This window comes from Coturnix japonica, chromosome 1, assembly GCF_054131305.1.
Source record: "Coturnix japonica strain WE chromosome 1, WE-NBRP24, whole genome shotgun sequence".
Lineage (NCBI taxonomy): Eukaryota > Metazoa > Chordata > Aves > Galliformes > Phasianidae > Coturnix > Coturnix japonica.
Genome location: NC_140663.1, coordinates 58,402,033 through 58,429,051, shown reverse-complemented (window position 1 = coordinate 58,429,051; position 27,019 = coordinate 58,402,033). Strand labels below are relative to the sequence as shown.

The following is a 27,019-nucleotide window of genomic DNA, read 5'->3' as shown; positions in this document are numbered from 1 at the left end:
TATTTATTTTACTTTTGGATTTCGCTTTTCCAACGTACCCATCTCCCTCATTTGTTGTTGTTGTTGTTGTTTGTTTGTTTTTGTTTAATTCCCGTCATTCCTTTAGACCACCAACCTGGCTCCCACCTCCTCCAGTGCCACTATTTCCTTAGCCAACCCCGAAGTCTCCATACTAAATTACCAATCTGCACTCTACCAGCCCTCAGCGGCGTCCATGGCTGCGGTGGCCCAGCGGAGCATGCCCCTGCAGACAGGAACAGCGCAGATCTGTGCCCGGCCCGACCCCTTCCAGCAAGCTCTCATCGTCTGCCCACCAGGTTTCCAAGGTAAGTCACAACTTTGCCTAGTCTTAACACTCCTCCCACCCTGTCCCCACCATTGATTTATCAAGCTCTTGTTTGGAACGTGCTTCCTCAGTTCAGATCATATGGAAAGGCATTTGTTGGCTTGTAAATCTGAGCAATGAGGTTGTTGCAGATTACTCAGATGTCAGCAGGGTGAAATGTCTACAACAGCAGAGGATCTTGCAGGCAATATGTTGCCTTTACCACGTGGGCTGCGGATGGCTGATTAGAAATAATGGGACAAGCACTGAAAAAAGGGGTGGGGAAGAACTTGCAGTATCTGTCATCCTTTGCCCTGAACATAAAGCTTGAGGTTCTTTTGCCTCACTTTGGTAAACTTGAAATCTTCCCCCTACATCAGAAATTAGTCATTGCATAAATAACTGGTTCAACGCTTCTTGGTAATTCAAGTGTTAAAAAGGGAACTCAGGAAGTTAACACAGTGGAGAGTGTGGTGCTGCTGGTAATGAGGGTTTGCCGCATGACAGACACTTATGAGTATTTACCAGGACAATTCCTTCAACTCCAGCCCTGCTAGTTGGTTAGTACTAGTTGGCTGACGAGTGTCTTACACCTCTGTATCACAGAGTACAGACTGTCAGACAACCTGGCTGATGACCAACCTTAGCCACTTCTCTTTCTCTTAACTTTATATGCTGTAATAATTCTGTAAAACTAACAGGGCATCTTTAAGAAGTGGTCTCTAAATAAACCTTGTTTCAGCTGATGCAACTTCTGTGCTGCATTTTTCCAATCCTCTCTGTACATCTGTCTCTAGGCACTTGTTAGATGTTCTGCAGGATTATCAAAGCTCTTTTGAACTGGAGCAGTTTATTTAGTTAGACCTCTTCCTCACAGTTAAAATGCATCACAAGGATTTGACTTCAGAAATGCTGTGCTGGAATATGTAACTTAACATCTTCTGCTTGAGAAATCTCTAGAAGAGAGGAGGCTGTGCCATGGCTAAGGTGATGGAGTGGGAGCCTTTCTCCAGAACAGTTAGGCTAATGCTTGGCTAAGTCAGCAACAGTTGGAGTGTGAGGTGTGCTAGATGAAACACAGTAAAATCGGAGCCTTTAAAATATGACTCCTGGGAAACTGTGATAGAGAAAATCACCCATCCCAGTCAAGATTGAGTTAGTGCACAGTTCCACTTGTCCCACATTGATAGCAAGAGAGCATTCTCACATAGCAGTGTCTCTTGTGTGGCAAGGACCATTTTCTATTAGCAGCCCAGAGGACGTCTGGTAAGAGAAGCCATTTCCTGCTCACTCTTTCTTTGCTCCCTGTACGCGTTGTACTGAGATGTTTCCCCTGGATTCGAGATAACTTAAAAATATGAAATCATTTAATTCCTTAACACCTTTCAAATGTCTCTCCTGTACCCTCATGATTATATTGTGCTTATCAGCATCTGATGGACGTCTATGGGCTAGGGTGGAATATGTGGGTCTCCTAGAACTTAGTTTTTCAGAAGAACTAAACACTGTAATTTAAATGGATATCAGTGAATGCCTTTAGACTTCTCTTAAAATCAGACCCCCATCCCTAGCAATGCTGTGTATGACCAATGCTGTATCTTCTGTGCTTATGAAACAGGGTTACAAGCTTCCCCTTCGAAGCATGCTGGGTATTCAGTTCGGATGGAGAATGCTGTTCCCATTGTCACTCAGGCTCCTGGGGCTCAGCCTCTTCAGATCCAGCCAGGACTCCTCGCACAGGTAATGAGCTCTGAAGACACCAAACACAGAGCAGGTTATTCTGTGTGCTATTTAGCACTTGGAAGCTGGAGAGTGTAGCTTTCTCTGAGGGCCTTCTGTGCTGTAGTTTGGAGAAATGGGCAGCCATAAGGAGTCGCCAGCTTTATCTGAAATGCTCATACCTTACCCAGCTCATTGTCCTGTTACGTCGGAGTTGCAAAAGACTCTGGAAAGACTATCTATTCTTCTCCATTGAAACCAGTGGAGATCTCAAGGGAAGCTGTGTCAGGACTCTGCTGAGGAGGAATTGGTAGGAACCTTCCTGGATTCTCCTGAACTTGCAGTCTCAGCAGCAGTTTGTTGCAGTTGTGCTGGTGAATTGCATGCTGCTGAAAAACATCCCCTATACTTTTAATTTCTCAGCTTTTTATGAATTGTATCTCTGTTCTTAAGTCTTGGGAGAGATGTAGTTGGCAGAGGCAAGGATCTGACAACCAAGGAGCTCACACTGTCAGCAGTACCTATTGGCACAGTTGGCCAAAGTACTCTCACAGAAAAGGCATGGTTCTTCCCAGCAAGAACAAATGGGAATGAGAACTACTTATCACAGAATTGTAGGGGTTGGAAGGGACCTCTAGAGATCATCAAGTCGAACCCCCCTGCCAAAGCAGGCTCCCTACACCATGTCACACAGGTAGGCGTCCAGGCGGGTCTTGAATATCTCCAGAGAAGGAGACTCCACCACCTCCCTGGGCAGCCTGTTCCAGTGCTCCGTCACCCTCACTGTCTGTTGGTGCAATTACTCTTCTTCAGCAGCAACCACACTTATCTGATGAAGACAAATCAAAGCACAACTTGCAGCCTCAGTGATTTCAATTAGCTAACAAGACGTACTCATTCCCAATATTAGAGTCCCTTTTACTGGGCTGTCTGACATGAGCCTGCTCAAACATTGAATATATCCCAGTTGAAGCCTGTGGTAACAGCCTGTGTGGGTCATCTCTCTTGTCTGGTGGAAAAGGAGGGCCTAAGAGGTGACAGGAAGAGGAATAATCACAAAGTGAGTGCTTCTCTGCAGGTGAAATTGCAGGCACCTGTTGCAGTGTTGGTGTACAGGGATGAGGGTCTGATCTGAACCATGCTGAAGCCCATAGGATCTTAAAAGACCTTGGGTCCTGCAGTTCCTCTTTTCTTCTCAAGGTGGCCTCTCTCGGGTCACCACTCTGTGGCAGCAAGCGCTCTGAAGAAGCTTTGATCCATATGGCTGTCCTGTCCCAGTTACAAGAACTCTGGTTTCATGGGCTGCCCTCTGCTATTTTCTCTCGACAGTTTTTTGCACTGTTACTTTGATATGGCTTATTTGAGCAGTTTCTGAAAAATACTCCTCACTTACATAGATTTTATTTTTGATTTAATAGAAGAGAGGCAGTCTCTGTCAGCTGATATATCTGTCTGTCTCACATGATGAGAAACATTAGCTTCTGCTCCGACAGGGAGGCTCTCTGATAGATGCTGGTGGCATCTGGTGTCCGCTGGCCTTGCTCGGTTCGAGCTGAGCAGCTGGTCTCATAAACAAATCTGTACCCGATTCCAGTTTCCTGAATGGAAAAACACAGCTCCTTTGTAATGCATTGTAGTCACATCTGATCTTTGGATGACCGTGTGTCTCTCTGAGCTGTGAGCTGTTCCTCTCATGCACAGCTGGTTATCAAACGCTGTTCAGACCAGACTGTCCGAACTCCAACTGCTAGAGGGGCTGTCCCCAGCAAAGAGCCTGCTGCCTCCTGAGCAAGTTTGTCCAAATACTGTATGCACAGAGGCTGTTGAAAATGGGCTGATCCCATCTTTACAAGTATCTCTGTACAACTTCAGATTTCAAAAGGGACAAAGCCATACAGTCCTCTGTCAGACTTATGTGACGTGACCCAGAACCGTTCTCTGTCCTTGGATAGTGCCCTGAGTGCTTGAATTTCTCACATTTTAACTCCATCCCAGCAATATTTCTTCCCATAGAAGTCCTGCTTCCAGCTTTCAGAGCAAACACGTTTATTCCATTAGTTGTTCTTGTTTACACCACAGGTGGGAATTTAGTTGCACCAGGGGCTGCACCACCTCCAGGGAGCAGAGGCCAGCACCACACTCTGACACAACAGCACAATTTCAAAGTAATGCAATAACTGAGAACAGATTGAGGCTGCAGGCACGAGCCTCCCATGTGTAAGCACAGCATGCTGTGCTGGTGGATCAGCCTAGACAAGTCTTATCTGCAGATTAAATGATTCAGTGGTCCTTACCTAATAAGTGAGGAATTTATGCCTGGACCCTGACACTGAATCTAAATTTATGCTCTGCAGGAGGAAAAGGAGTTTGCATTTGTTCAGTTCTCCTCCTTAAAAAAGGGAGGAAATCAGTTTTCTCTGCAAGTAAATCCTGGTAGCCCCTTGGGAACGAGCACAACAGTAGTTGAGTCTCATCTTTTAATTCAAAGCTGGTTAAAAATAAATAAATAAATAATGAAATTTCCTACCTGATCTTTTACCTTTTCACTACCTTCTCCTAACTACTCTGACCAGCACCAGACCACGGCTGCAGCTGCTTAGATGAAAAGCTCTCAAGACCCCTGTGACAATCTGTCTTTTGCAGATGTTGCTAAGAGGCCTCATAAGAGCAGCCTTTTCATCTGGCATGACACAATTAAGATGATTAAAATTTGGAGCAGAACTAGGAAAAGTTTCATCTTTATACTGAGGGTGGCAGAGGGTGATTGGGGTACAGGTTACAGGATGTTTGTGGGGATGGAGATGGGGGTGAACGTATGCCTGGATGAAGTCTCCCTTCTTTAAAATGTAGCCTCCACAGGGCTGTGAGATTACATAACATGGGCCTATGGAGGGTTGCGTTCCCCATCCTAAGCAGTACACAACAAAGTTTCCCTCTAAAGGAATCACAGTGTGACCAAGCCAAAAAATGATTTGATTCATGTGGAGTCGGTGGAGTGGGACGACCTGAGGGATGACGGCATAGCAGAGCGATGACTCGATTTACAGGGCAGAGATCTCCACCCTGCAAGGGGGGCACTTGCTGAGAAAAAGCCAGAGAGCGTATGAAGGGAACAGACATGCGATGTGCAGCTATGTACAGCTCCCCTCTACTTTGACCAAGGCTCATGGGTAGCTGGACTAGGCAACAAGATGTCCCTGCTGTGGAGAACCCCTAGACTCCTTCCCCTCTTTGTGAAAGCCTTCAGCCTCTTGTTCTTTGTCCTGATCCCTGAAATTCTTTCTCCTTTTAAGCTGCTTTACGTTCCTGAAGTCCTTTAGGGTCTGTTGAGGTCAGAAGGAAAATTGGCTGGAGGCAGGGAGAAGTCCCATTTAATAAGATCGTAACTCCCAGTTGATCTGAATAGTCAAAATTAAAAAGTGCTAATCTGTTGGAACTTTAGATTGAAATGCAGGCCAGTTTCAGTCTCTCCCATTCCAAGTTTAACCTGACACACAGCTGCTGCTTTGGAAGTCTTTTGTGCTCTCTATATTGATAACTTTACTGCTTCCTAAAAGTATTCACAATCTATGACTGAAAGGCACCAAGCGCTAGGTAAGATGACCACAGTTATTACAAGGAGCCCCAGCTGGGTGGGGGTGATTGCTTATATGCCGTTTATGATGACTCTTATTAAGAAACACTTTTTCCTCTGGCCAACAGCAAGCATGGCCCAGTGGCACACAGCAGATCCTGCTCCCTCCTGCCTGGCAGCAGCTGACTGGGGTGGCCACCCACACTTCTGTCCAGCACGCGACCGTCATCCCTGAGTCCATGGCAGGCACCCAGCCACTGGCAGACTGGAGGTAAATCGCTGGCACATGGAGAATGTGTGTACATGCCCATGGGACAGCCAGCACATGTGTGATGATGGCCTTTGGGCTGGGGCAGTGGCCACCATCCCCCAAGCCCAGCACCATGCCCACTTCCTTGGGGGGAAAACAGTCCTTCCTGGGGATAAACCGTGGCACCGAAGAGCCCCAAGGATAGAACCTCAGTGCAGGTGATGGGGTGAAAGCCTGCTGGGGAGCCGCCGGTCGTATTTTAAACATGTCCCTGTCTTCTCCCCTTTGCAGAAACACCCACGCTCACGGCAGCCATTACAATCCCATCATGCAGCAGCCCGCGCTGTTAGCCAGCCATGTGACTCTCCCCGCAGCCCAGCCCGTCAATGTGGGTGTTGCTCACGTCATGCGCCAGCCGCCCGCCACCACCACCTCCACCAGGAAGAGTAAGCAGCACCAGTCGGCGCCTCGGTGAGTGAGCCCGGCCCCACCGCTGGCCTTGGTGGGCCCGAAATGCAGGCGTGCTGATAGGAGTCAGGTATCCAGAAGCCTATGGGGCAAAATAAAGCTTGTTCCACTGCCCGTGAGTTTTTGTGAGTGGACTGTCTGCTGCTTCATTAAGGGGCAGTTGGGTGTGTTTTATAGCCAGCAAACACCATGTGGCATGGTGGGGATGCAGGACAGGAGGCTCAGGCCTTGCTCATACAGGTCGTTATGCTGCTGTGGGGCAGTGCACCTTCAGGAGCAGGTGCCTGATGTCTGCATGTAAGATCCACCCCTTTAGAAGCAGATAAATGATAATCACAAAATCGTAGGATGTGGGAGGGAGCTCTGGAGTTAATTTTGGATATCTCCAGAGAAGAAGATTTCACAACCTCTCTGGGCAGCCTGTTCCAAATCTAAGTTAGATACACTGAAGGGCACTGAGGTGGCTGTGGGCCACCTTTAAGCTCTCTGTCTCCTAACACAGCAGCTAGAGCAGCAACAGATACCCGCATCGATCTTTTCCTAATCAGGGCAGCATCAAGCAGGGAGCATTTGGTAAAGGCACTTCACGCAGGAACGTTCCTTAGATGCTGGGATCTATTAAATCTAGGTAGGAGCATTTGGTTCTGCAAGAGGAAAGTTGAGCATTCCTTCATGGTGTTTGGTGCAGCTGAAATGGTGGGATGACTGCAGTACCTGTCACAGCCCTGCAGTCCTGCTTACAGGACGGGGCTGCTGAAGACGTATGTGCAGCTGTCCTGGGGAAAGTGCTCTGGGCTGTGAGAATGGCTCCTCTACTGAGATACATTTCATTTTCAGAAAAAAAAAAAAAAAAGAAAAAAAAAAAAAGAAGAAAAAAAAAAAAGATAGAAAGAAAAAGGAAAAACGAGCCATAAGTGCAGAGAAGAGAACTAAAATGGGTCACTACAGTGGCAAAAACAGAGGAGCTTGTGGTTTTCCTGGGTGACTGGACTCAGGCCAGAGGAGCTCGGAGTTCACAACCAATTTTCCTTCTAGTTAAGAGGCCGCTATTTAAATCCTTCCCATTTATCTGCTCTCTAATGTTGCATTTACTTTGGGTGAGCTCCAGCTGTCTTAGTCCATTCGTAATGTAGAGCAGAGGCAGTTCTGTCCCCAGCAAGCCTGTAAAAGAGAGCGCCTGTTGCAACAAGCATGTCTGCGCAGGGCCTCCCGTCTCCCACCCCTCTGCAGGAGCAGGGTGCCCATGTTGGGGAGGAATTGGACACTTGCAGAGCAACGGCTTTCTAGGGCTGTACATTGTCTTTAATTGTGATGATTTTGTAGCCAAATGAGGAACGTGCTCCTTTGGAAAGAAGGGTACTCCATGCTGCTCATTGGTATTCAGAAAGCACTGCAAATGCTACCGTGCAGTCATTTGTTATGCAAAAGACCCTGTGTAAGTTGGTATAGCGTGATATGTCCATAATGACTTCCTTTTGACAGATGCCACCTATTCTTTTTGTTAGCTTTTAGGCCACACTGAAAATGCAACCCACATCCCACTGTAGAACAAAGCAAGAACTTTGTGTTGCATCTGCGAATGCTCTGCAATAAGCAGAATAAATATAACATTTTAAAAAATATAAGAAAATAACAAGGTGGGTTTTGGTCAGTAAATACATCTGCAGACCTGTGCCGTGCTGTTTTCTGTGCTGAGATCTCCAATCCATAGAGCTGTTTACAACTTTCAGACAGGGAAGCTGAAGTAGGAAGATGGGGGAAAATCGAGGGCTTGAGCATTATTTTCAATGCATAACAAAAAGATTGTTCTTTTTCTTCCTGACCGATGGGTGCTGTATTTGCATCCTCACATGGGAATGACTTGAAACTGAGTGTGTGCTTTCCCATCTGGGTACTCTGATACTCTCATCCTCGTCTGGAGGATGAACCATTGGGCAGGAAATGTTAACTGAAAACATTCTTAAATGGCAAATTAGATTTTCAAGTAAGTAAAGCAGTTTTCCTGATAAGTGATCGCTGTTTTCCACAATAAATTCTAATTTTACCTTAAGCTTTTTTCTGGACAGAAAAAAAAACAAAAACACAGATTGGTCATGATGCATACATACAGTTCACCAGGTATGGGAGAAAGGGATTATCCTTTGGGTTCTTTCTCCTTGTGTGACAGCCATGCAGTGCCGGCCTGTGTTTTGTATGTCTGGGCTTTGTGACCAGCCTCTATTCCCAGCCTAAACTGTAGGCAGGGACTCCTGGGAGGCAGTATTTCTCATCTGGAAATCTATGTGGAAAACAAAATTGAGGGGTGTTTTACTTAAAAGAAGTACTTTTCAGCCAATTATAAGTATAAGCCATGTGAGGCACTCTGACCTTTGGAAAGGTGATGGTGCTGATTTTGCAGTTTTCCCAGACTCCATAAGTCAGCGTGAGAGAATGAGAGGCTGGGAGTCAAAAGCCACAGCAACTGAGCAAGCTGAGATTTAACCAACTAACAGCCTTTCCCATTTCCAGAAATGCATCCACCTACGAAGTTTCGTCCTCTCAGTCCATCAGCTCACCTCAGCGGTCGAAACGAGTGAAGGAAAACACGCCTCCTCGCTGTGCCATGGTGCACAACAGCCCTGCCTGCAGCACTGCCGTCACCTGCGGCTGGGGTGACGTGGCCACCAGCACCACACGGGAGCGGCAGCGGCAGCCCATAATCATTCCCGACACCCCCAGCCCCGCAGTGAGCGTCATCACTATCAGCAGCGACACCGATGAAGAGGAGGAGCAGAAGCATGCACCCACCAGGTGAGCAGCAGCTCTGCTCTTCTCTCTGCGGGTGAGAAAAAGAGGCAGAGGAATGCTCTAAGGTCCCAGCAGTTACGGCTGGGTCTTTAGTTTGGGAGGAAAGGTGATGGAGGAGCCAGGGTTCTAGCAGAGATCTTTGCAGACCTAGCTGATGTTCCCTGTCATTCTGTACGTTTGCTGTGGACTTCGGAGAAGTGTCAGAGTCTCTCTGGGCCTTAGTTTCTTTTCTCTAAGAGGAAATAATAGTTTTCTCTGTTTTGAAGGGCTGTTCAAAGGAGCTTTTAGAAGATCTACATTAATGAGCCCTTCAAGTCAGATAGCTGTTTAAAACAAAGACAGTAAGAAAGGTTTGGAAGGAAAGTAGCTCGAAACGGCCTTTTCTCTCTAATCAAACCAAGCAGAGCATTAAATGATGCTTTCCATACCTTATATTTTCCATTACAAGGACATGAAAACAGTGAAGGTTTGTGTTTTAAGTGCTCAGTAAGAGTAAATACATTTGTACAAGGGTTGCTCAGCTCTGATTGTGTTTCCAGAACACCCCAGAACCATTGTCATAGGAGTGACAGAAACTGATGGCATTTTGACTGGCTGCAGAGAGGCATAGATGAGGCTATAAAGACTGCGGTGACAGAGTTTGCTCCTCGGAGAATTATTTCACCCAAATAAACAGTGCAGCACAGGGCAGCTGCCACTGCTGATCATCTCCTGTGGATGAGAGAGGAGTGCATTTTCCAGGAGTGTCTTTTCAGCACCTTTTGATCACATGCAGACACCTTAGGTTCCCCATCTGATGCCAGTCAGAGGATATCACTCTGTTTTATAAGTTGTAGAGGAGTAGCTGTGCAAACAGCTGAATAATCATACCATCTTTATGCGGGTAACTGAGCAGGGAGTTTTTTAACCTTCTCCCTCCGGTACTGCCAGGAGAGAGTTATTACTATTTCTTATTTAGGACATGCTCCATGGCAGATTTTACTTTAATCACTGGAGATAGATATCTATATCTCTACATCTCTGCGCTGCAGTGATAAGTAGAATGCTGCAGATGTGCACAGAACGGATGAGATGCATTTGGCCTCAAGGAGCTAAAAATCTGTAAAGAGGAGCTATATTCAGTTCAGGTGTCTAGAGCCACAGTTTCAACCTGCCTGTCATCAGCCACCTCTGCTTTCCTATCCCCTTTCCATTATCAGTGAACCCCACTAGGAAGAAATTGCTCAGTGCATCTCAGATTTAAGCTCACCATTGGTGAAATGATTATCATGGGGAATTGATCACTTGAGAGCCATCACATATTTCACCTTCATAAATAAATAAATAAATAAATAAATAATCCTTAGCTTGGTAGAGGAAGGTATGTTTTTGGAAATGGTTAGATAAAGCTCAGAGTGGATATTGGGATTAGGAATAACTGAGTCCCTTAAATAAGGAGTCCCTTTTTCTAGGACTCTTAAAGGAAAAGAAGAACAAGATAAGAGTTGCTGAAAACTAAGGCTGTGAAGGTAGGCAACACGAAGAAGGCAGATATGTGTTTCACAAGTTAGGGAATCTACTTGCATCACTGTGGTGCTGTGGTCCCAGGCTTTGAAAGGTCATATATGCTTACTTATATTTGCCACCTGGGTATCATCTTGAACCTGGAGTGAGGTGGAAGGAAGAGCTGTGATCCTGTGGCCACGTAGGCCTTCAGTTGTCGCTTCCACCTCAACTTGGCTGCTCTCTGATCAGTTGCTTCACTCAGCGCCCCTCCAGGGAGAGAGGCAGAACAAAGTTCCGGAGAATGTCTGGAAATCAAGTTGGGAGTGTGGGGTATTTGAATGTTTGGCCAAGATCTGGTGGGGGCCCAGACTTATGTAAACAAACGGGCTTTCATATGGCTAAATCATATTCAGGACACGTTCCTGCCTAGGATGAGATCCTTGGCTACTTTTTCTATCCATATGGCATACCTATACAAATTGCCAGAACTACAGCATTCCTGGGAGGCCAAAGCTAAAGAACTAGATTTAATTCCTAAGCAATGTGGAGACATTTTGCATGACCATGGGCAATTCTAGAATCAGTAAGGTTGCCTGTGCGGATATAACCCCAGCAAGTGGATTATTAGGGGCAGAGACACACAAAAAAAGCATATTCAGAATGAGAATTTTGGATTAAAGTCTCAGGGAGAGTGAAATCAGTTTGCTCAGAGCCTTTTGACCTGGATAGGTCCAAAACCAGATTTTCAACCAGAGTAAAAGTCACTTGCTTTCAATCAAGGAAGCTGTGTCAGCACTTAATGCCAACAAACTTTGTCCCTGCCGAAAATGAGTTTGTTTGTTTGCTTTTTTCCCACTGAAAGCATCTCATTTAGGGAAGCACTTCTGGGTTTTCTTACATGGTTGTTGTTTACAAGAAAATGGGAATAACAGTGAGGTACATGCTTTATGGTAATAGGTGCCCAAATGTTCAGGATCTGCAACTGAGTCTAAAACGAAACTGTGCAAAGAATGTGTTGTCTCACTCATATTTATGCAAATATCAAGCTGCTGGGCAATAGCTGTGGTATGGAGGTGAGAAGTAAGGAATAACTTGAAACATGCTCTGAGTGACAGCCTAACAATATTACCTTTCTTGGATTAGGGCAGGGAAATAACATGGCGGTTGATCGGTCAGAGTTAACAGCCTGATCCTGCCTCATTAATAGCTGCGGTATCTTTGCAGTAACTTCATTGAATTTGGATCCACTCCTGAATTTGCTGCAGCGGTTCCTTCTCTTATTTCCTGTGGGGTTAGAAATTTCTCTTTGACCCACGAGTCTAAAAATGTTTGCTTTACTGATTGCTCAGTGAGGAGAGATTAAAGCTGCTTGTTGCTGTGAGAAGTAGGACATTGTTCAATGATGTGAGAGTTTATAAGTCTCAGTTTAAAAAAGATGGGTAACGCTGATAAAACATGATCCTACTGTAGTGGTTTGGATTTAGTCTGACAGAAAAGCTTTTCTGTGTTACCAGAGTAATACCAGAGAGCTTCTCTAGTACAGGAGAAGCAACTTTTTTTTGTTGTCAGAAGAAAAAATGTGAAGAATTCAGTGTGATACGGGCAGAATTTTCTTTTACCTAATGAAATACGCAGATGTTCACACAGAGTGTTTAGGCAGTACCAGACGGCAGAGCAGGCAGGCCGGCATTTTACTTGTTCTTTTCTCACCTGTATTTTGCACTGGTGATGAGTGTAGTTTGTTGTAATCTTCTGAAAATCAATAGTCATCTGAAAATGTTGCGGTTCCGTTGTTTGGAGGTGCTGAGGAGGTGGTGCAAGATGGGCTCTGGGGGACCTGCTCAGTGGAGCCTTGTCAAAGAGGGCCATCTACTGGGCCCATCCCTGTGCCCAGGCAGAGATTACAGAGGAGAGACCGCGGGTACAATTCCACTCATCCTCATTGATACAGTCGAGGGTTTCCAGGGTTGAATTCCTGGTGAAAGAAAATAAAATGAGTTTGTCAAAACCAGGGCATTTTGCAGGATGTACTGACGTGTTTCATTGCCCCACTGTTTTGGTGGTTTGTTTTTCTTCTTTGTGTAATATCCCCAACATGGTGAAATTTAGGGAGCTTCACAATTGCAAAGAGTTTGGACTATTTTTTAAAGGGGAACAGAGTGTCAAGGAATTAACTAATTGAGAATAAGACTTCTGTTTGATGGTTTCCTGGATTTTTTTTCTACTTACTTTTTTCAAACCAAAATCAAAGAAGAAAAAAATAAATAGAAATAGTCAAAATGAAAAGGGAATATTTTGACTGAATGAAACTATTTTTGCTTAGGTTATACCCAAAAGAAACAGGAGGGCCTCTCACTACTCTGCTGTTCACTCTGCCACTGATCTTATAAAATAACATCTCTTCAGCTTGGCTTTCCTTCATAGTAATCAGTGTCTTCCCAGGCCAGAATCACAGAATCATAGAAGCATTGAATCATAGAATGGCAAATCACCATCTAGTTTCAACCCCCCTGCTATGTGCAGGGTCACCAACTTCCAGATCAATCTGCACAGAGCCACATCCAGCCTGGCCTTGAATGCCTCCAGGGATGGGGCATCCACAGCCTCCTTGGGCAACCTGTTCCAGTGCGTCACCACCCTCTGTGTGAAAAACCCACTCCTAATATCTAACCTGAACCTCCTGTCTTAGTGCAAAACCATTCCCCCTTGTCCTATCACTATCCACCCTTGTAAACAGCCATTCCCCTTTCTGTTTCTATGCTCCCCTCAGGTACTGGAAGGCCACAATGAGGTCTTCCCAGAGCCTTCTCAAGAAAGCTGACCGAAGCTAATGTGTAGGCAGACCTAGTTCCAGCCTCACTGACCATCTTCACTGCCACACAACTGCAGGGTTGTATCTTATTCCTTTTCCTTAAGATGGTAAACTACACAACAGAGTCTCTCTGTGGGTCTTATAACTGATTGGTAGCTAATGTGAGTTATTTACCTTATTTCCTCTATTGCAATGATGGCAGAGCGTACTTCAGAGGGCATTCATTCCCCTTACACACAGAAATTGCTGGCAGGCACAATCCAGGTGTTTTTGCCAACTTGCTGATGTGTATGTGAGGGTCAAAATACCGCTTGGAGTTCACTGTTGACATCTAGCCTATTGTGGCTATGTTATGCTTGTGCGTGATAACAGACTGACTCTGCATAGCAATACGTTGACTAACCACAATCATCTGGTAAAAAGATTGCTGCCTTCCATCTCCAGAAGACACACCAACTAATACCTAAAATAACAGAGATAGACCGTAGCACTGTCAGCAAACCATCAGCAGCAGGACCTTTACAGCCTGCTAAACAATTCAGTGTATTTGACTTAAATAGCTGCAGCATGTAGCTATTTACCCTAATAAAATGGCCTCAGTGTAGTCCTTGATAAATACTTCATACCATCACAAAGGAAGTGAGAGCAGATTAACAGGTCAGGAAAGAGGTTGAGCTTCACAGAGAAGGGTATGTTCCCAGCACTGAGCTATGCATGGCATAAGATCTCAGTGTGAAGAGAGAGATTGTAGTGGTGGTGTGAGTTTTTGTTGGCTGACTCTATACTTTCTTAGAACAGATGGATTATTCTGGAGCAACAGACCCAAAAGTTTCATATTCTAAAGTTTTCAGAGAATGGAAACAAATTTGTGTGATGAAAAACTAATGTATCGTGGTGTACTTGCACACTAATTCAGTGGCGCAGATGTGGGGCAGTCACCTTCTTTCCCCAAAAAAAGGCCGTCTTAGTGACCATGAGAGCCAAAAGCCTCTGCTGCCATAGCTTCACCCACCCTGAAGGGCCTGAAACTCTGTGTGTGAACCACACACTGAAGGCTGCCCCTCCTAGACTCTGGGTTGGTTGTTTTGAGGGGATTCTTTGAAGTCCTACCTTACTGTGGGGAATAAGGATCCATGTCTTGTGAGCGCACTATGCACTCACAAGGGTGGTATATTCCAGAGAGTTTCTCTGGGGGTTGCTTCTGCTCTGTGCTGAGGATGTTAAACCTGCTCTGTGTCTGCATAGTCAGTGAACATGGATTCCTTTGTGCCTGAGTTTGAGCTTAAGCCCTTCAGGACTGAGTGGGAACGGTCTGCAACTTGTAAACTAATAAGCTTACATGGCAATGCTTATTTTCCCAGATGCTGAAAGGGAGGACACAGCTCCTGCCGCTAAGGGTTAAAAAGCCTTCACAACTTATTGCTTTTCAGTCTGTGTAGATGGATTTGATGCCACTTTGGTAATCTTTCCCCTCTCCCTCATCTGGAAAATTAAAATACACCTACCCACACAAAGCAGGCAGGCACACAAGCTGACCAGGAGCACACGCCGACTCTCAGTGCTACTAAATCATGTATGCTGCTGCTACTGTGCTTGCAGGAGGGAAAGCAATTACCAGGACTGGAGTGAGCTTAATAGGAAGGGGGCAAGACTTTTAATAGTATTTTTCTGTGTAAGCACAAACATCCCCAAAAGCTGTAGTTGAGTTATAGGAATACAGTAAGCTTGCTGAGTAGGCAAGTGCTGTGTCAACAGGTAAAACAGCTACGACATATGGTTTAGTGGTTTGTTGTAGCTACGGTAATGGGAGGATGGTTGGACTAGATGATCTTGTAGGTCCTTTCCAACCTTGTGATCCTATCATTCTATGATAAGCTCTCAGCCCTGATAGTTAGAGAGCAGGGAAGGCAGTATGTCAGCCTGGACCCCACACAGATAACTTCTGCATTTCTGCAAGGTGGGGAGAGGAGCTGAGTCTTCAGAGGGAGCTGAAAGGAGCACAGTTGTCGGTTAGCAAGGATTTGAGAAAGGGGAATGCTAGCTCTTCTGGGCTGAATTTTCAAAAGCCCCATTTCAGCTTAACGTGTATCTTTAAGCCTGTGAATCAACTGATTTTCAGCATGAGTTGGGCCTTTGATGCTTTTGAAATTCCCACCCTTAATCTCTCAGGCAGGCTGTGGTACAGCAGGTGCCTAACTCCAAGCGTGTGAGTAGTCCCGACTGACTTTTCTGCATTCTCTGAGTTAACTGTAGTTGCTTCCTTTCCTAAAGAAAAAAAAATCCAACTGCTTTCAGTGGAACTCCTCTTGCACTTGAAATGATGCAGCCTGCTGAATCAAAAGGCTAATCACTTTGGCCCTAATCCTGCAAATATTTACCTATGTGCTTTAGCTCCATTACCGGGAATAGTCCAGCTGACTTCAGTGAAACGACACATATTAGTTGTGCTAAGCACTTGCGTAAGTCCTGGCAGGACCATAACTCCAGTCCTTCTCAGGTTTTCATGCATGAACTGAGCTTAATATCTTGCTAAGGTCCCTTTCTCTTGAAATGTTTTGAGTTTGGGGTCACTTGTTTAACCAAAGATTTTCTTCTTTTAGCCAAAGAGCTATAATATTTTGTAGGATAAGACTCCTCATGGTGCCTGCTTTGGCAGAACTTCAGTCAAGTTGGTGAAAAATACACTCATTCTAAAACAATAAATATCACAGATTTCACAGAAAAATGCCCTTCCAGTTCTACAGCTCAGCCTTTCCCATGTCAAGTATCAGCTGAGAGCAAGTATTTCCAGTTCAGTAGCTCAGCCCCTTTTGTAGGGAAGGGACTGTAAAAGAATAGCTAGACCTTATCAGTTGTCAGAAAACTCTTTAGTGACTTGATATTTCTTTATAAAATGCAATAACTGTCAGAGGCAGAGAATATATCTCTCTTCCCAACTGGCAGCCAAGGGTAGCTGCAAAGGGCAAGCAGCGTGAATACTCATAAATGTATGATTACAGGCATTTCTACTGAAGGGAGAGAGGAATATTGATGCAATATTAGTCATTTTTATTGGCTTAATATTCTTCTTTTGTAGCACCATATCCAAATTGCTACGTCTTTCTTTGCATAAAGTAGTTATGCATCTAAGATGGCTTGTTGTTCTTTTTACTCCTAATCCAGCACTTCTCAGCTCCTTAAGGAATGCCAGAGTACAAGGGTTCACTGTCATCTGCCTTACCCACCCTGCAAACATTGCTTTCAGCTTTCAGACTCTTGTGCAACAGCTTCCCCTCCTTCTCTGCTTGCCCTGTTTTGTCCATGCCTTAGGATAGGTGGGGTCTCTTGTGAGGTGTTTTTCACAGTGCCTAGAACATCATGGTTTTGTGACCACTTTGAGCCATGGCAGGACTGTGCTGATAGCTCGGGAGAAGTTTGTGTGATGGTAACTTGTCTGTGAGTGCAGCACTCCGAGGCATGCTTTAATGGAAAAGATAGCTGATGGTTACAAGTCCTGGTGAGCTACGGTTTGTGAATGCTGTTGGAGAGGCTTTGGGACAGTTGTAGGGACCCGTCATTGTTCCTTTAGCACTGTGAAAAACAATTCAGGCCAAAAAAAAATGTCCTTGAAAGGAACTGCTTAAGCATATGCTCTGCCTTTCCCTGGGCAAGAAGTGATGCTGAGACTAGAGAACAATTGGTTCCATCACAAACTAAGACCAGATTAATCAGCTCTGACCTGGACTGGACTGGCCAGAATGAGAGAACAGCGGTGAGACTCAATGGGAAAAGAACTTCTCTCTTTGTAAAGTGTGCACTCAAAAAGTTAAGAGTTGGATTCCTTTTTCTCCATGGCATTTCTGTTTCTGTTGGGGCTGTTTCCACCATTAAGCCTAATTACTTAGCTTTTTATGTGCTATCCATTTCTTTTCATCATTTTAAAAACTTCAGTTGCCATAACAACATAATGCAATCAGTGAAACATAGCAGCTATTTTCTGTAGTCAAGGTCTGTGCACTGTCAAGGATGTGAGCCATTTAAGCAGATCTTCACTATCCCCCTTCCTCCCTCCTCCTTTTTACTCTCCCTTTCTCCCCCTAAACAAGCTCATAACAGGAAGGAGAAACCATCAGGAGTAATTAGGCACAATAGCAGAGCAAATCCCAGTTGTACTCGCGCAGTCTAGTATAATGAACTTCTAGCACTGATCTTGGAAGTGTTGATGTTCCTTTTTAATCACTTTTTTGATGTCATAGATAGATTAGCTACAGCAGGACCTTGATAATCCATGTGAGAGCCAGGAGACCCAGTGCTTATTTGGAAAAAGAGAAGAAACGATAGAGCTTCTGTATGGCAACACATACTTTGCTCGTTTTTTCTTCATTCATTCCTCAGTTTCAAATTCTTCTTGAAAATATATGCCCGCTGCAGTATATTAGTAAATAGAAAAGAGTGTATTTTATAGATTCATGGGATTTAATCATGAAAATCCGTAGCATCTATTATTAAATCATTGCTGGAAGGCTGGGAGAAACCACCACATTTTTGTGTGGGTGGTGAGACTTGCAACAAAGCATAGTATAACTGCTGGGTCTCTACTGCACACGTATATAAAAAGCAGGCCGAAAATAAATCTGGCAGTCTGATTCAGTGCTATTCTAAGCAGTGTGAATATAAGATCCATCCACAATGTCTTACTCACTCCTTGACCTCCACAAAGGCTTCCCTAGAATAGTAATGAGTGAGTTTCGAAGCCCAGAATTCGGCATAAGCAGCCTCCAACTGGAGAAGGACCGCAGGGAGTGCTTTGCCTTTGCAGAGCTTGCCTGCCGTGGGCAGAGTCTTCTGATGGCTTCCAAGTCGGTAGTTCCCCATTCACCGTTTCCATTTGTGTGCTTGTGTTTCAGCACCTTGTCCAAGCAAAGGAAGAACGTCATCAGCTGTGTCACTGTGCATGATTCCCCCTACTCCGATTCCTCCAGCAACAACAGCCCTTATGCCACGCAACATCGCGCAGGACAGAATAATGGGAACACATACGACACCAAAGGGGTTCCAGAGACTCACTGCAGTGGGAACCCCCGAACGATCATCGTGCCACCACTGAAAACCCAGGCCAGTGAGGTGTTGGTAGAGTGTGATAGCCTGGCACCAGGTAAATTGCACCTCTTCCGTCAAGAGAATTAGTAAGAAATAAATGATTTATCTTGGAAGAATCTCATTGTTCGGTTTCATTTTGTTTGTTTGTTTGTTTTGCTTTCCAAAGAAACCGTGCTCCTGCCCTGCTCTCAAGTGACACATCTGTTCTTGGGAGCTGTATTGCATTGCTTATGTGCCTTGGTACATTCAGGAGTCATGGGGGCAAGTGTTACTCCTAGTTACTTCTGTGCAAACCCAAGAGCAGAATGCAGTCTTTAGCTCAACATTTGAAAGGAAAGGCTCCCAAATGCAAGTGTGAACCTTTGCTTCCCTGCCTTTCCATAGGTTTACTTTACAACACATAAAAGATTGAAAACACATGTGCATTTTCATCTGAATTTATTGACGTTTCTGGGAAAAACAATTCCCCAGCATCTTCACTGTGGACTGATGAGGTTTGCTCATCCAGAGCCTCTGCAGTATTAGATAGTATAATATGTTGAAAAGGGGCTTATGTGGAAGTTTGGCCCAAAGCAATTGGCTTTGTGTTATTTGACAGTCTTTTCTTTTGATGCATTGCTGGTGAACACGAAGGCTCAGAGGGTGAGCTCCCCACTAGCTCACTCTCCCTCCCTTCCTACTCACCATGAGGTCAGTCAAGCCAGGGCTTTTTTTGTGCTGTGCACAGTGTACTTTCCTTCCTCTCTTTGGGATTTGTACCTGCATCGTACAGTTCTACTGGCAGAACAGTTTCTCACACTTCTGAAGGATCTTTAAAGCCTTCTCCAGGGCTAGTTTGGGGTCCAGATCTGCTTGTCTGCCTCTAGGATGACAGTCTGGTTTGAGTATAAGAAGTACTGCTGAGGTATCTCTAAAGAGAAACCATTTTCTTATCCTACTTCTGTTTTATGTCTCCTCCTCAAAGCCACTCTGGAGGAGACTCAGTGAGGAAAAGGTAGGGTGAGCAATTAAAGAATGTGATGTAAGCTACAAATGTGTTTCCTTTCCTGGCACAGTCACCACCAGTCACCACTCATCTTCCTACAAGTCCAAGTCCTCCAGCACCGTGACCTCCACCAGCGGTCACTCTTCAGGGAGCTCGTCTGGAGCCGTTGCCTATAGGCAGCAGCGACCAGGAGCACATTTCCAGCAGCAGCAGCCTCTTAATCTAAGCCAGGTAAGTCAATTGAGACAGATTTTGGTGATGTATCACCCAGCTGCAACCCACTGCTGCTCCAGCGTGGGCTGTCCTTTTCTAACCTAATGATAGTTGGGCCTCGAGTTTGATGGACTTGTTTCAGCTTCATTGCAGAGCTTGATCTTCTAGCTCTGGCAGTAGAGGCAGTGCAGATCCCAGCTGTGAGTGGACTGGCAGTATTCTTAACATGTGTTTGGAAGTCAAATGATCTAAGAGTGTGAGTGGGGATGGTGTAAGAGAGGAGGGTGCAGTTGCACAGACACAAGGTGGTGAAACAGGACTGTGCAGGAAAGTCTGAAGTCTCTGTAGCTGTAGGTAAGTACGGGGAGAGTATCTTTCAAGGAAAGTCTCCATCAGACGTGACAAGGCAAAACTGAACCTCTAAGCATAAACATGACCACGCGTTGCATAACGAGTTTGATCCATTCCATGATAAATCTATGCTAAGACCTGGATAAAATCCCATTGCTTGGTATCAGGCAGTTCTCAAGATGTTTCGTGGTCTGTGATCAGAATGCCCAGGGGACTCTCCAGGAGCTTCCTTTAAAAAGGCCCTTGTCACAGACAGCACCTGGGGCCTCCCTCTTCCTGAAGTGAGGTGATGAGTAGGGAAGTTACAGCAGTTATCCTCTTTCCAGAGGAGAATGTCTGGAGAGCTCAAAGAATGGTGCCTGTTTGCTTCCAGAGCACAACTGGTTTAAAACAAAATAATTTGTGGGAGAAAAAATGTCCCCTCCCCTCAAAATGTTGTTGAAATTTGAACTAGCTTGAAATAAAAGCCAGTAAAAATGGAGGCAGTGGATGAGATGCTGTTTCTAAGAGTAGAGGAGATGTGTGGCTGCCATATTTATGCCAGTTAGAGCACAGAGAGCTCTTAAAAGGATGAAAAGAGTTGGAAAACTAGGAGGAAATAACATGGAGTGATGCTCTTCCTGCCTTCTAATTCCTACTTTTTTTGTTATTTAATATTCTCACTACACCATAATTACAAATGACTGATCGAATTCCATGGCACCTGAAGAGATGTCTGAAAAAGTACATTGTTTCTGTCCCGTTGCAAGAAGTTGCCTATGCTAAACTAATTACAGCTGATTAGATGAGGGTGCCAAGCACCTGCAGGATCTGATCGAGCAGAGTGTTTTATCTTTAAAAAATAAAGTAGTTATTTTACTTCTCCTGGAAATGATAACCTCAAAGATCCAAGCTGACCAAAAATCAATGGCCTGTTCCAGGCATAGCTAGGTGATTTAATTCCCCTGAGATATCCATGCACTGTACTATGTCATCAGAGAGTTCAGTAACGAAAGCTATGTGTCGTGTGAGTGACTGGAGCTGAGGAAGTGTTCTTAGGACCCAAGCATCCGAGGCTGGGTCTCCATGGGAGCTGTGTCAGCAGGTCCTGACTCACAGCGGGGAATTCTGCTCTCAGTTTAGAGGCCATTGTGGTGTACAAGTAAGGCTACAGGGTCTTGCTAGGCTTGGGAGGGACCCTTTGCAATCACCTGTTCCTGAGGGAAGATTGTGGTGATGCTGAGGATGTCAGGAGAAGAGCCGGGGACTTTCCCGAAGCTGTCCCAGTTTCATGGGGTGGCCCCCAGGCACCACTGAGGATGTGAAGAGCCATCTCTTGTCTTGTAACCGGTTATCACTATTGCTGTCTTTATCCAGGCCCAGCAGCACATCACGACTGATCGCACAGGGAGTCACCGGAGACAGCAAGCCTACATCACTCCAACGATAGCTCAGGCCCCGTACTCTTTCCCGCACAATAGTCCCAGCCACGGTACAGTTCATCCTCACTTGGCCGCGGCTGCCGCTGCTCACCTGCCCACCCAACCCCACCTCTACACATACACCACCCCGGCCGCCCTGGGCTCCACGGGCACCGTCGCACACCTGGTGGCCTCTCAAGGGTCTGCACGGCACGCCGTGCAGCACACCACCTACCCCGCCAGCATCGTCCACCAAGTCCCCGTCAGCATGGGCCCGCGGGTTCTGCCCTCACCCACCATCCACCCGAGTCAGTACCAGGCTCAGTTTGCCCATCAGACCTATATCAGTGCTTCTCCAGCCTCCACAGTCTACACTGGATACCCACTGAGCCCCACCAAGGTCAACCAGTACCCTTACATCTAAACACTGGAATAAGGAGCGAGAGACGCGCCCGCCACGGGGGAGTGAGGTGGCTGCTTTTGTACTGAAGAACGTGACAAATAACAATGCAATGGGAGGCTCGCGGGAAACTTGAACGAAGGAGACTTTCAGGAAGAAGCGAGAAAGAGGAAAGAAAGGGGAGAACCAATTCTACACTTTTTATTTAAAAAAGGAAAAAAAAAAGAAAATGGAAAGAAAAAAAAAAAAGAACAGAAAAAATATAAAACCACAAAAAAAAAACAAAAAAAAAAACACCCAAACAAACAAAACACAAAACCCAACCATTCTGCACCAAACTAGAGAGAGAGAGGAGCAGAAGGACCCTCCAGCGGGTCCTGTGTATTGAAGAACTTCACCAATAGACTTTCAAAGGTTATTTTCATCCAATAGTGAGCTACATTTAGAAATTTGTTGTCCAGAACACCTAAAATAAAATCCATTAGGCATTTAATCCAGTAGGTGTGTGGATTAGGGATTTATCCAGCATTTCAAAGGGTTTTGCCTCATTTTTGGCTGTGGTCTCTGTATCCCAAAGCACACAAGAGGCTTTGGGGTTCTTATGGAAATAAAAAATGGCTAAAGGAGGCTGAGGGAAGAGGAGGAAATGCTGTCTCAGCGCTCTTAAATTCTTACCCAAGGCTGATTTGCTTAAACATATGTGGGCAAAACAGGCCACGTTACGCTGGTCAAGATCAGAAGCAATGGGGTTGTTTTTTTCCCTTTTTCGAACACACTGGATAAATCCCTGAGAAATTCTGTTCCTAAATGAGATCTCTAATAATGTATGTTGGATTTCAGTTCTGTTTTCTTTTGTTTTATCTGGAAGTTTTCCTTTTAATCCCTAGCCGTTTTAGTATAGGAGGAGACATTTTAGCTTCCCCCGGTAGAATGTAGCACTCTACAGGTCATACACCCTTTTTACTCTTTTGTGTTGAACTTCAATGATACCAATAGATTATTCCTCAATGTGATTGCACAAAGAAAAGTGATATAACATAGGCATGTAAGAAATGTGATTGTCCAGGTATGTATGTACGTGTGTGCGTGTGTGTGTGTGCAGATGCTGCCTTCTCTCTGTGGTGTGTTCCTCAGCACAGCCATTACAGCTGTCACAGTCTTAGTTTTACATCATTCCCTCGTAGTGCCTTACCGAACTACAGATGCGGTTTAAGGGTTTACTTCCACTGGTACTCCTAGAAACTGACTGAGGCTAGTCGGAATTTAATCTCAGCTCTTTTTCTTTTTGGGTTGTTATTGCTGATTTTCTTCTTCTGGTGGTGGTGTTTCCTTTTCCCACGTCGTCAATCTTAGCTCACTTGGCATGGTGTTGGGGAGGCTCGTTGGGGCTGGAATTGTGTGTATCAGGATGTTTCCTCTAGCACTGGATGGGCTGGAAGGGACTGGGTTGTTGTGACATCCAGCATGCTTCCCAGAGGGTCTGAAGATATGTTTATGGATTGGCCTCTTTCTTCCAGTTGGAAGAACAGCTTTCCTCCCCTAAAACTGAATCCTTTTGCTTGCTGATGGTAAAGTAGAAGGATGGAATCCTCCCGAATCATCGGGTTGTCCTAGTTGTGTGTTTGAAATGGGAGCAACACCCTAGCCCATGGGATAGGGCAACAGCAGCTGTTGTCAACTATATTTGTCAATGGGAGGGGATCAGGAATGGGCTAAATTGGGGTACCAAAGCAAGCATGGCAAAATCCAGTTGAGGGATTCAAACTCAGGTTTCATAAATGATAGAGCATTGAGAGCAGTTGGGTCTTACCCACTGTAACACAGTTATGGCAGAATGCATTTCCCCTCCTCCCCCTAAACTTGCTCTGGAAGATATTTCCTGCAGTTGGGTGTCCCTAGAGCCAGGGACGCGTTGTAGTGTGGGTTCTCCACACCAAGGAGTGAGGAGCGAGGGAAGTTTTGCTGGTAGTAGCAGTTGCACTGCTACATCGGGATTTAGAAGTGTCTCTGAAGTACCCTTGTCTATGGAAGGGCTTGGGAGGAAGGAGAGAAGTGAGTCTGATAGAAAGTTTCTGTGAAAGCTGAAGTCTACGTGGCTGCTCAGTTCCACTCCTCATTTCCCGGTAACTAGAGCATGAAGTATTTAAGTGTTTCACAAGATGCAGGCTCGTCATCGTGGTGGCAAGGGATGGGTTCCCTGGCAGCAATAGGGAAGGAGGTTCTTTGAAGAAGGGAAGCTGACAGAAAGACGAGCATAAATGCATTGTCTTGCGGTCAGTGCTTGGCTGGCCTGGTAGAGAGGATCCTGCTACGCACAGATGGGGCAACAAGACTGTTACCTTCTGGCAGACCACCAGGTAACCTCCCTGGTTGCCAGCTCTGATTCCTGGGCTGTCCTTGCAGTTTCCTTTTCCTGCCTGTCCTTCATTCCAGCTCAGTATACTGTAGGTGAGGATGCGATCTCCCAGCAGTCTGTGCACCTTACGCCTTCCATTGGAAATACAACGCATCCCCTTTCATCCTGGGGCAGAAAAATAATTCCCCATTCTCTTTCTGAAATTCTCTTGCATTCCTCTCCTGTCCCACTGGTTCAGGAATGAGAGTGTCATGCTGCTTGTGTCATGAAAAGGAAAGATAATGTTATTTTATTGTATGGTTGTTACGATTATTGTTATTATTTTATTGTTATTATATTTTACTCTGGGTTTTAATTGCACATGCATTCCTTAATCTTGGTGTTATTTTTTTCTCTTAGTATTGTTATTGTTGTTAATTTCATGTCCCTTCGTCGGTGGCATCAGAAGGGTTGCTGCGTTTGTGAACACGGCAGGAGGAAGGGGAAGCCAGGTTGTCCTGAGAATGAAATGGCAGGGGGGAGCGTGCGGCTCTGTGAGACAGCCTGGAGGGGCAGGAGGTGTCCTCCACTCCCCATCTGCATTTCAGAAGTCCAGGAAGATTCATTCAGAGGCCAAAACCAAACAGCAGCTAACAACGATCTGTCAGGGGGAGCTTGATTAAAGGCAGGTGGGAATGGTGAGCCTTAGGATCTAGCTCCAAATTTCTTTGATTGGACACTTATATGAGATCAAGACTCCATGTCCTCCAGGCCATGATCAGGTGGTCTTTACAATTAACCCAAGGCCACGCTACATGTTAAGATTGGGTTTTCCCTTAGGCAAAAGCAGATGGATAATAGTTCCCCAGAAGCAGGACTAGCAGAGGAACCACTGTGAAGGAGGGCAGGTGGCTCCCAGTCCCATCACTGGATGAACAACACTGGTATGCACAGGATGTTTTTGCTGGGTAAAACACAGCTGCAGAGAGCAGGTTTCTCACCTCTCCTTCTCTCTGAGCATTAGCGAGGTGTTCACAGATGCTTGGTTGGCATTTTTTTCCCCCGATGTAGATTTTTTCTTCTTTTATAATTATTTGTTGTCAAATGTTATTATTAAGCTATTCTAGTCTCTAGAATGTAGCTATTTATGTTTTCAGTTTGCTCTGCTACTATGGGGGGAAGCAGTGACTGAATTTAAACTTCTTAAAAAATGATAGGACTTCAGCAGAGACTTAATCATGCACCCGAGTGCTTTGCTAAAGAATAGATTTAAACCTTTTGAGTTAATTACTTGTTTATGTGCTTCTCTGGCTTAGGACTGTTGAAGCATGGAAGGCTGTAATCTCAGTCGCAATCACATTTTAGTTGTATTAGCAGTGTTTTCCGTGTGTACCTATTTTGTCTGCTCTCCCACTCGGGCTTTAATCTGATTTCAGGGCTGTTGGACAGGGCAGTGTGGCACACGTGAGCAGCAGAAGCAATGCTTGTTAGAGGAAGGTGGCCTGTTACATTACCCTCACTGGAGTTGCTGACCTGCCAGCTGTAGGGGTGGGAGAATCATGGTGAAGGGATACTGGTGGCAAGGGATGTTGAGTAGCATCACCATTGAATTGGTGTAGTGTTGCAACACTGAGTTATTTTTTTCTGATGGAATTCATCAACACCTCCTCCCTCATGCCCATGCAAAGGCATAGGATGGCAAAGTGTGGCAATGATAGGCACAGGGGAAACCTGATTGAATTAGCAGAGGAAACAAATGCTTTGCATGCTATCAGTGCCACGTACGTAATAAAAGCCAGCTTGTTTTGCTTGAGTAGTCCTCTGGGGAGGAAACAGGACTGGCGTGTTTGGGTTGGTGCTCTTTGTATGCCTGGAATGAACTGCATGGAAACTTGAGAGAGAGGGTGAGCGTTTAGATGCTGGAAGTGTTAAGGATGGCTAGTGGCTGGCACTATGGAAAGGCAGGCCCTTTCCACACTGTCTCATCTTGCTTTCTCCATGTGTGGGAAGCAGAAAAAAGTACAGACGTTGCCACTCCTTGGGGGTGGATGTTCAGATTATTGCTGTGAAACCAGAAGATGGAAGGGAGTGGAGAAAATAATTGACCTGAGCAGAATGGGAGGCCCGAACGGAAGCACTTCCCAGTGCAGACGGGGTCAAATCCAGTCATTTGAGAGAGCAAATGCGATCACATCTCCCTCAGCAGGGTTGTGCATGATTGCACTAACAAATCAGTCCTCATCAGATCTCTTTCTCTCTCTAGCAATTTTGTCATAATACCCGAAGCATTCCAAGTAAAGGGACACTTCTGTCTGACATTTTCCCTTTTTTTTTATACTTCCAAGGGATCGTATCTTGCAATTTGGTTTGAAGGAAATTCCCTTTGCGAACTTGAAGGGCGATAAACCCAGCTTTTTTGTTAACCAAAGAAAATTTTATTAAAGAGAGGGAGGAAGAGACCCCCAGCCGGTACAGAAACCAAACCAAGCCACGGCTGCCAGGCAGCAGTGATGAGCTGTGGAATTGCCTCTTTTTGTCTTCTTTTACTTTTTCTCTCTCAAGTTTCTATTGTAATCTCAAGTAGCTAGCTTGATAAGCAGAGAAATTCACACTAAATATTGCTGCTATCCTAAACTTTAGGGGATGTCAAAAAACTTTATTCTTCTCTCACTATCATTCACGTTAATTAAGATGTGTTAGTGGCAACAGGGTGGCGTTGAAATTGGGAGCTGCCTGATGGGAATAAGCTTCTGGTTGATCTGCATGCTTCTGTAGCATTTGTTCTGGATTTAGGACACTGGTTTTGCTCCGTGGGTCGGACCCCAAAGAGTGTTGC

At 45.3% G+C, this 27,019-nt stretch overlaps 1 protein-coding gene across 12 annotated transcripts in view; it reads left to right on the top strand.

Annotated features, from left to right (window-relative positions):
* HIPK2 (homeodomain interacting protein kinase 2) overlaps positions 1-26,616 on the top strand; it is a 124,074-nt gene extending 97,458 nt beyond the window's left edge. For 6 of the 12 annotated variants that reach the window (XM_085541218.1, XM_015867262.3, XM_085541228.1 and 3 more), the window contains exons 8-15: positions 107-326; positions 1,944-2,065; positions 5,747-5,889; positions 6,160-6,339; positions 8,845-9,126; positions 18,307-18,554; positions 19,555-19,715; positions 21,405-26,616. In XM_085541218.1, coding sequence (XP_085397344.1) covers positions 107-326; positions 1,944-2,065; positions 5,747-5,889; positions 6,160-6,339; positions 8,845-9,126; positions 18,307-18,554; positions 19,555-19,715; positions 21,405-21,872 — 1,824 coding nt within the window. In that variant the 3' untranslated portion in view covers positions 21,873-26,616. Of the gene's footprint in view, positions 1-106; positions 327-1,943; positions 2,066-5,746; positions 5,890-6,159; positions 6,340-8,828; positions 9,127-18,306; positions 18,555-19,554; positions 19,716-21,404 lie in introns of all 12 variants that reach the window. The other 6 variants (XM_085541243.1, XM_085541234.1, XM_085541253.1 and 3 more) reach the window with 2 other exon arrangements.
* Positions 26,617-27,019: the final 403 nt, after the last annotated feature.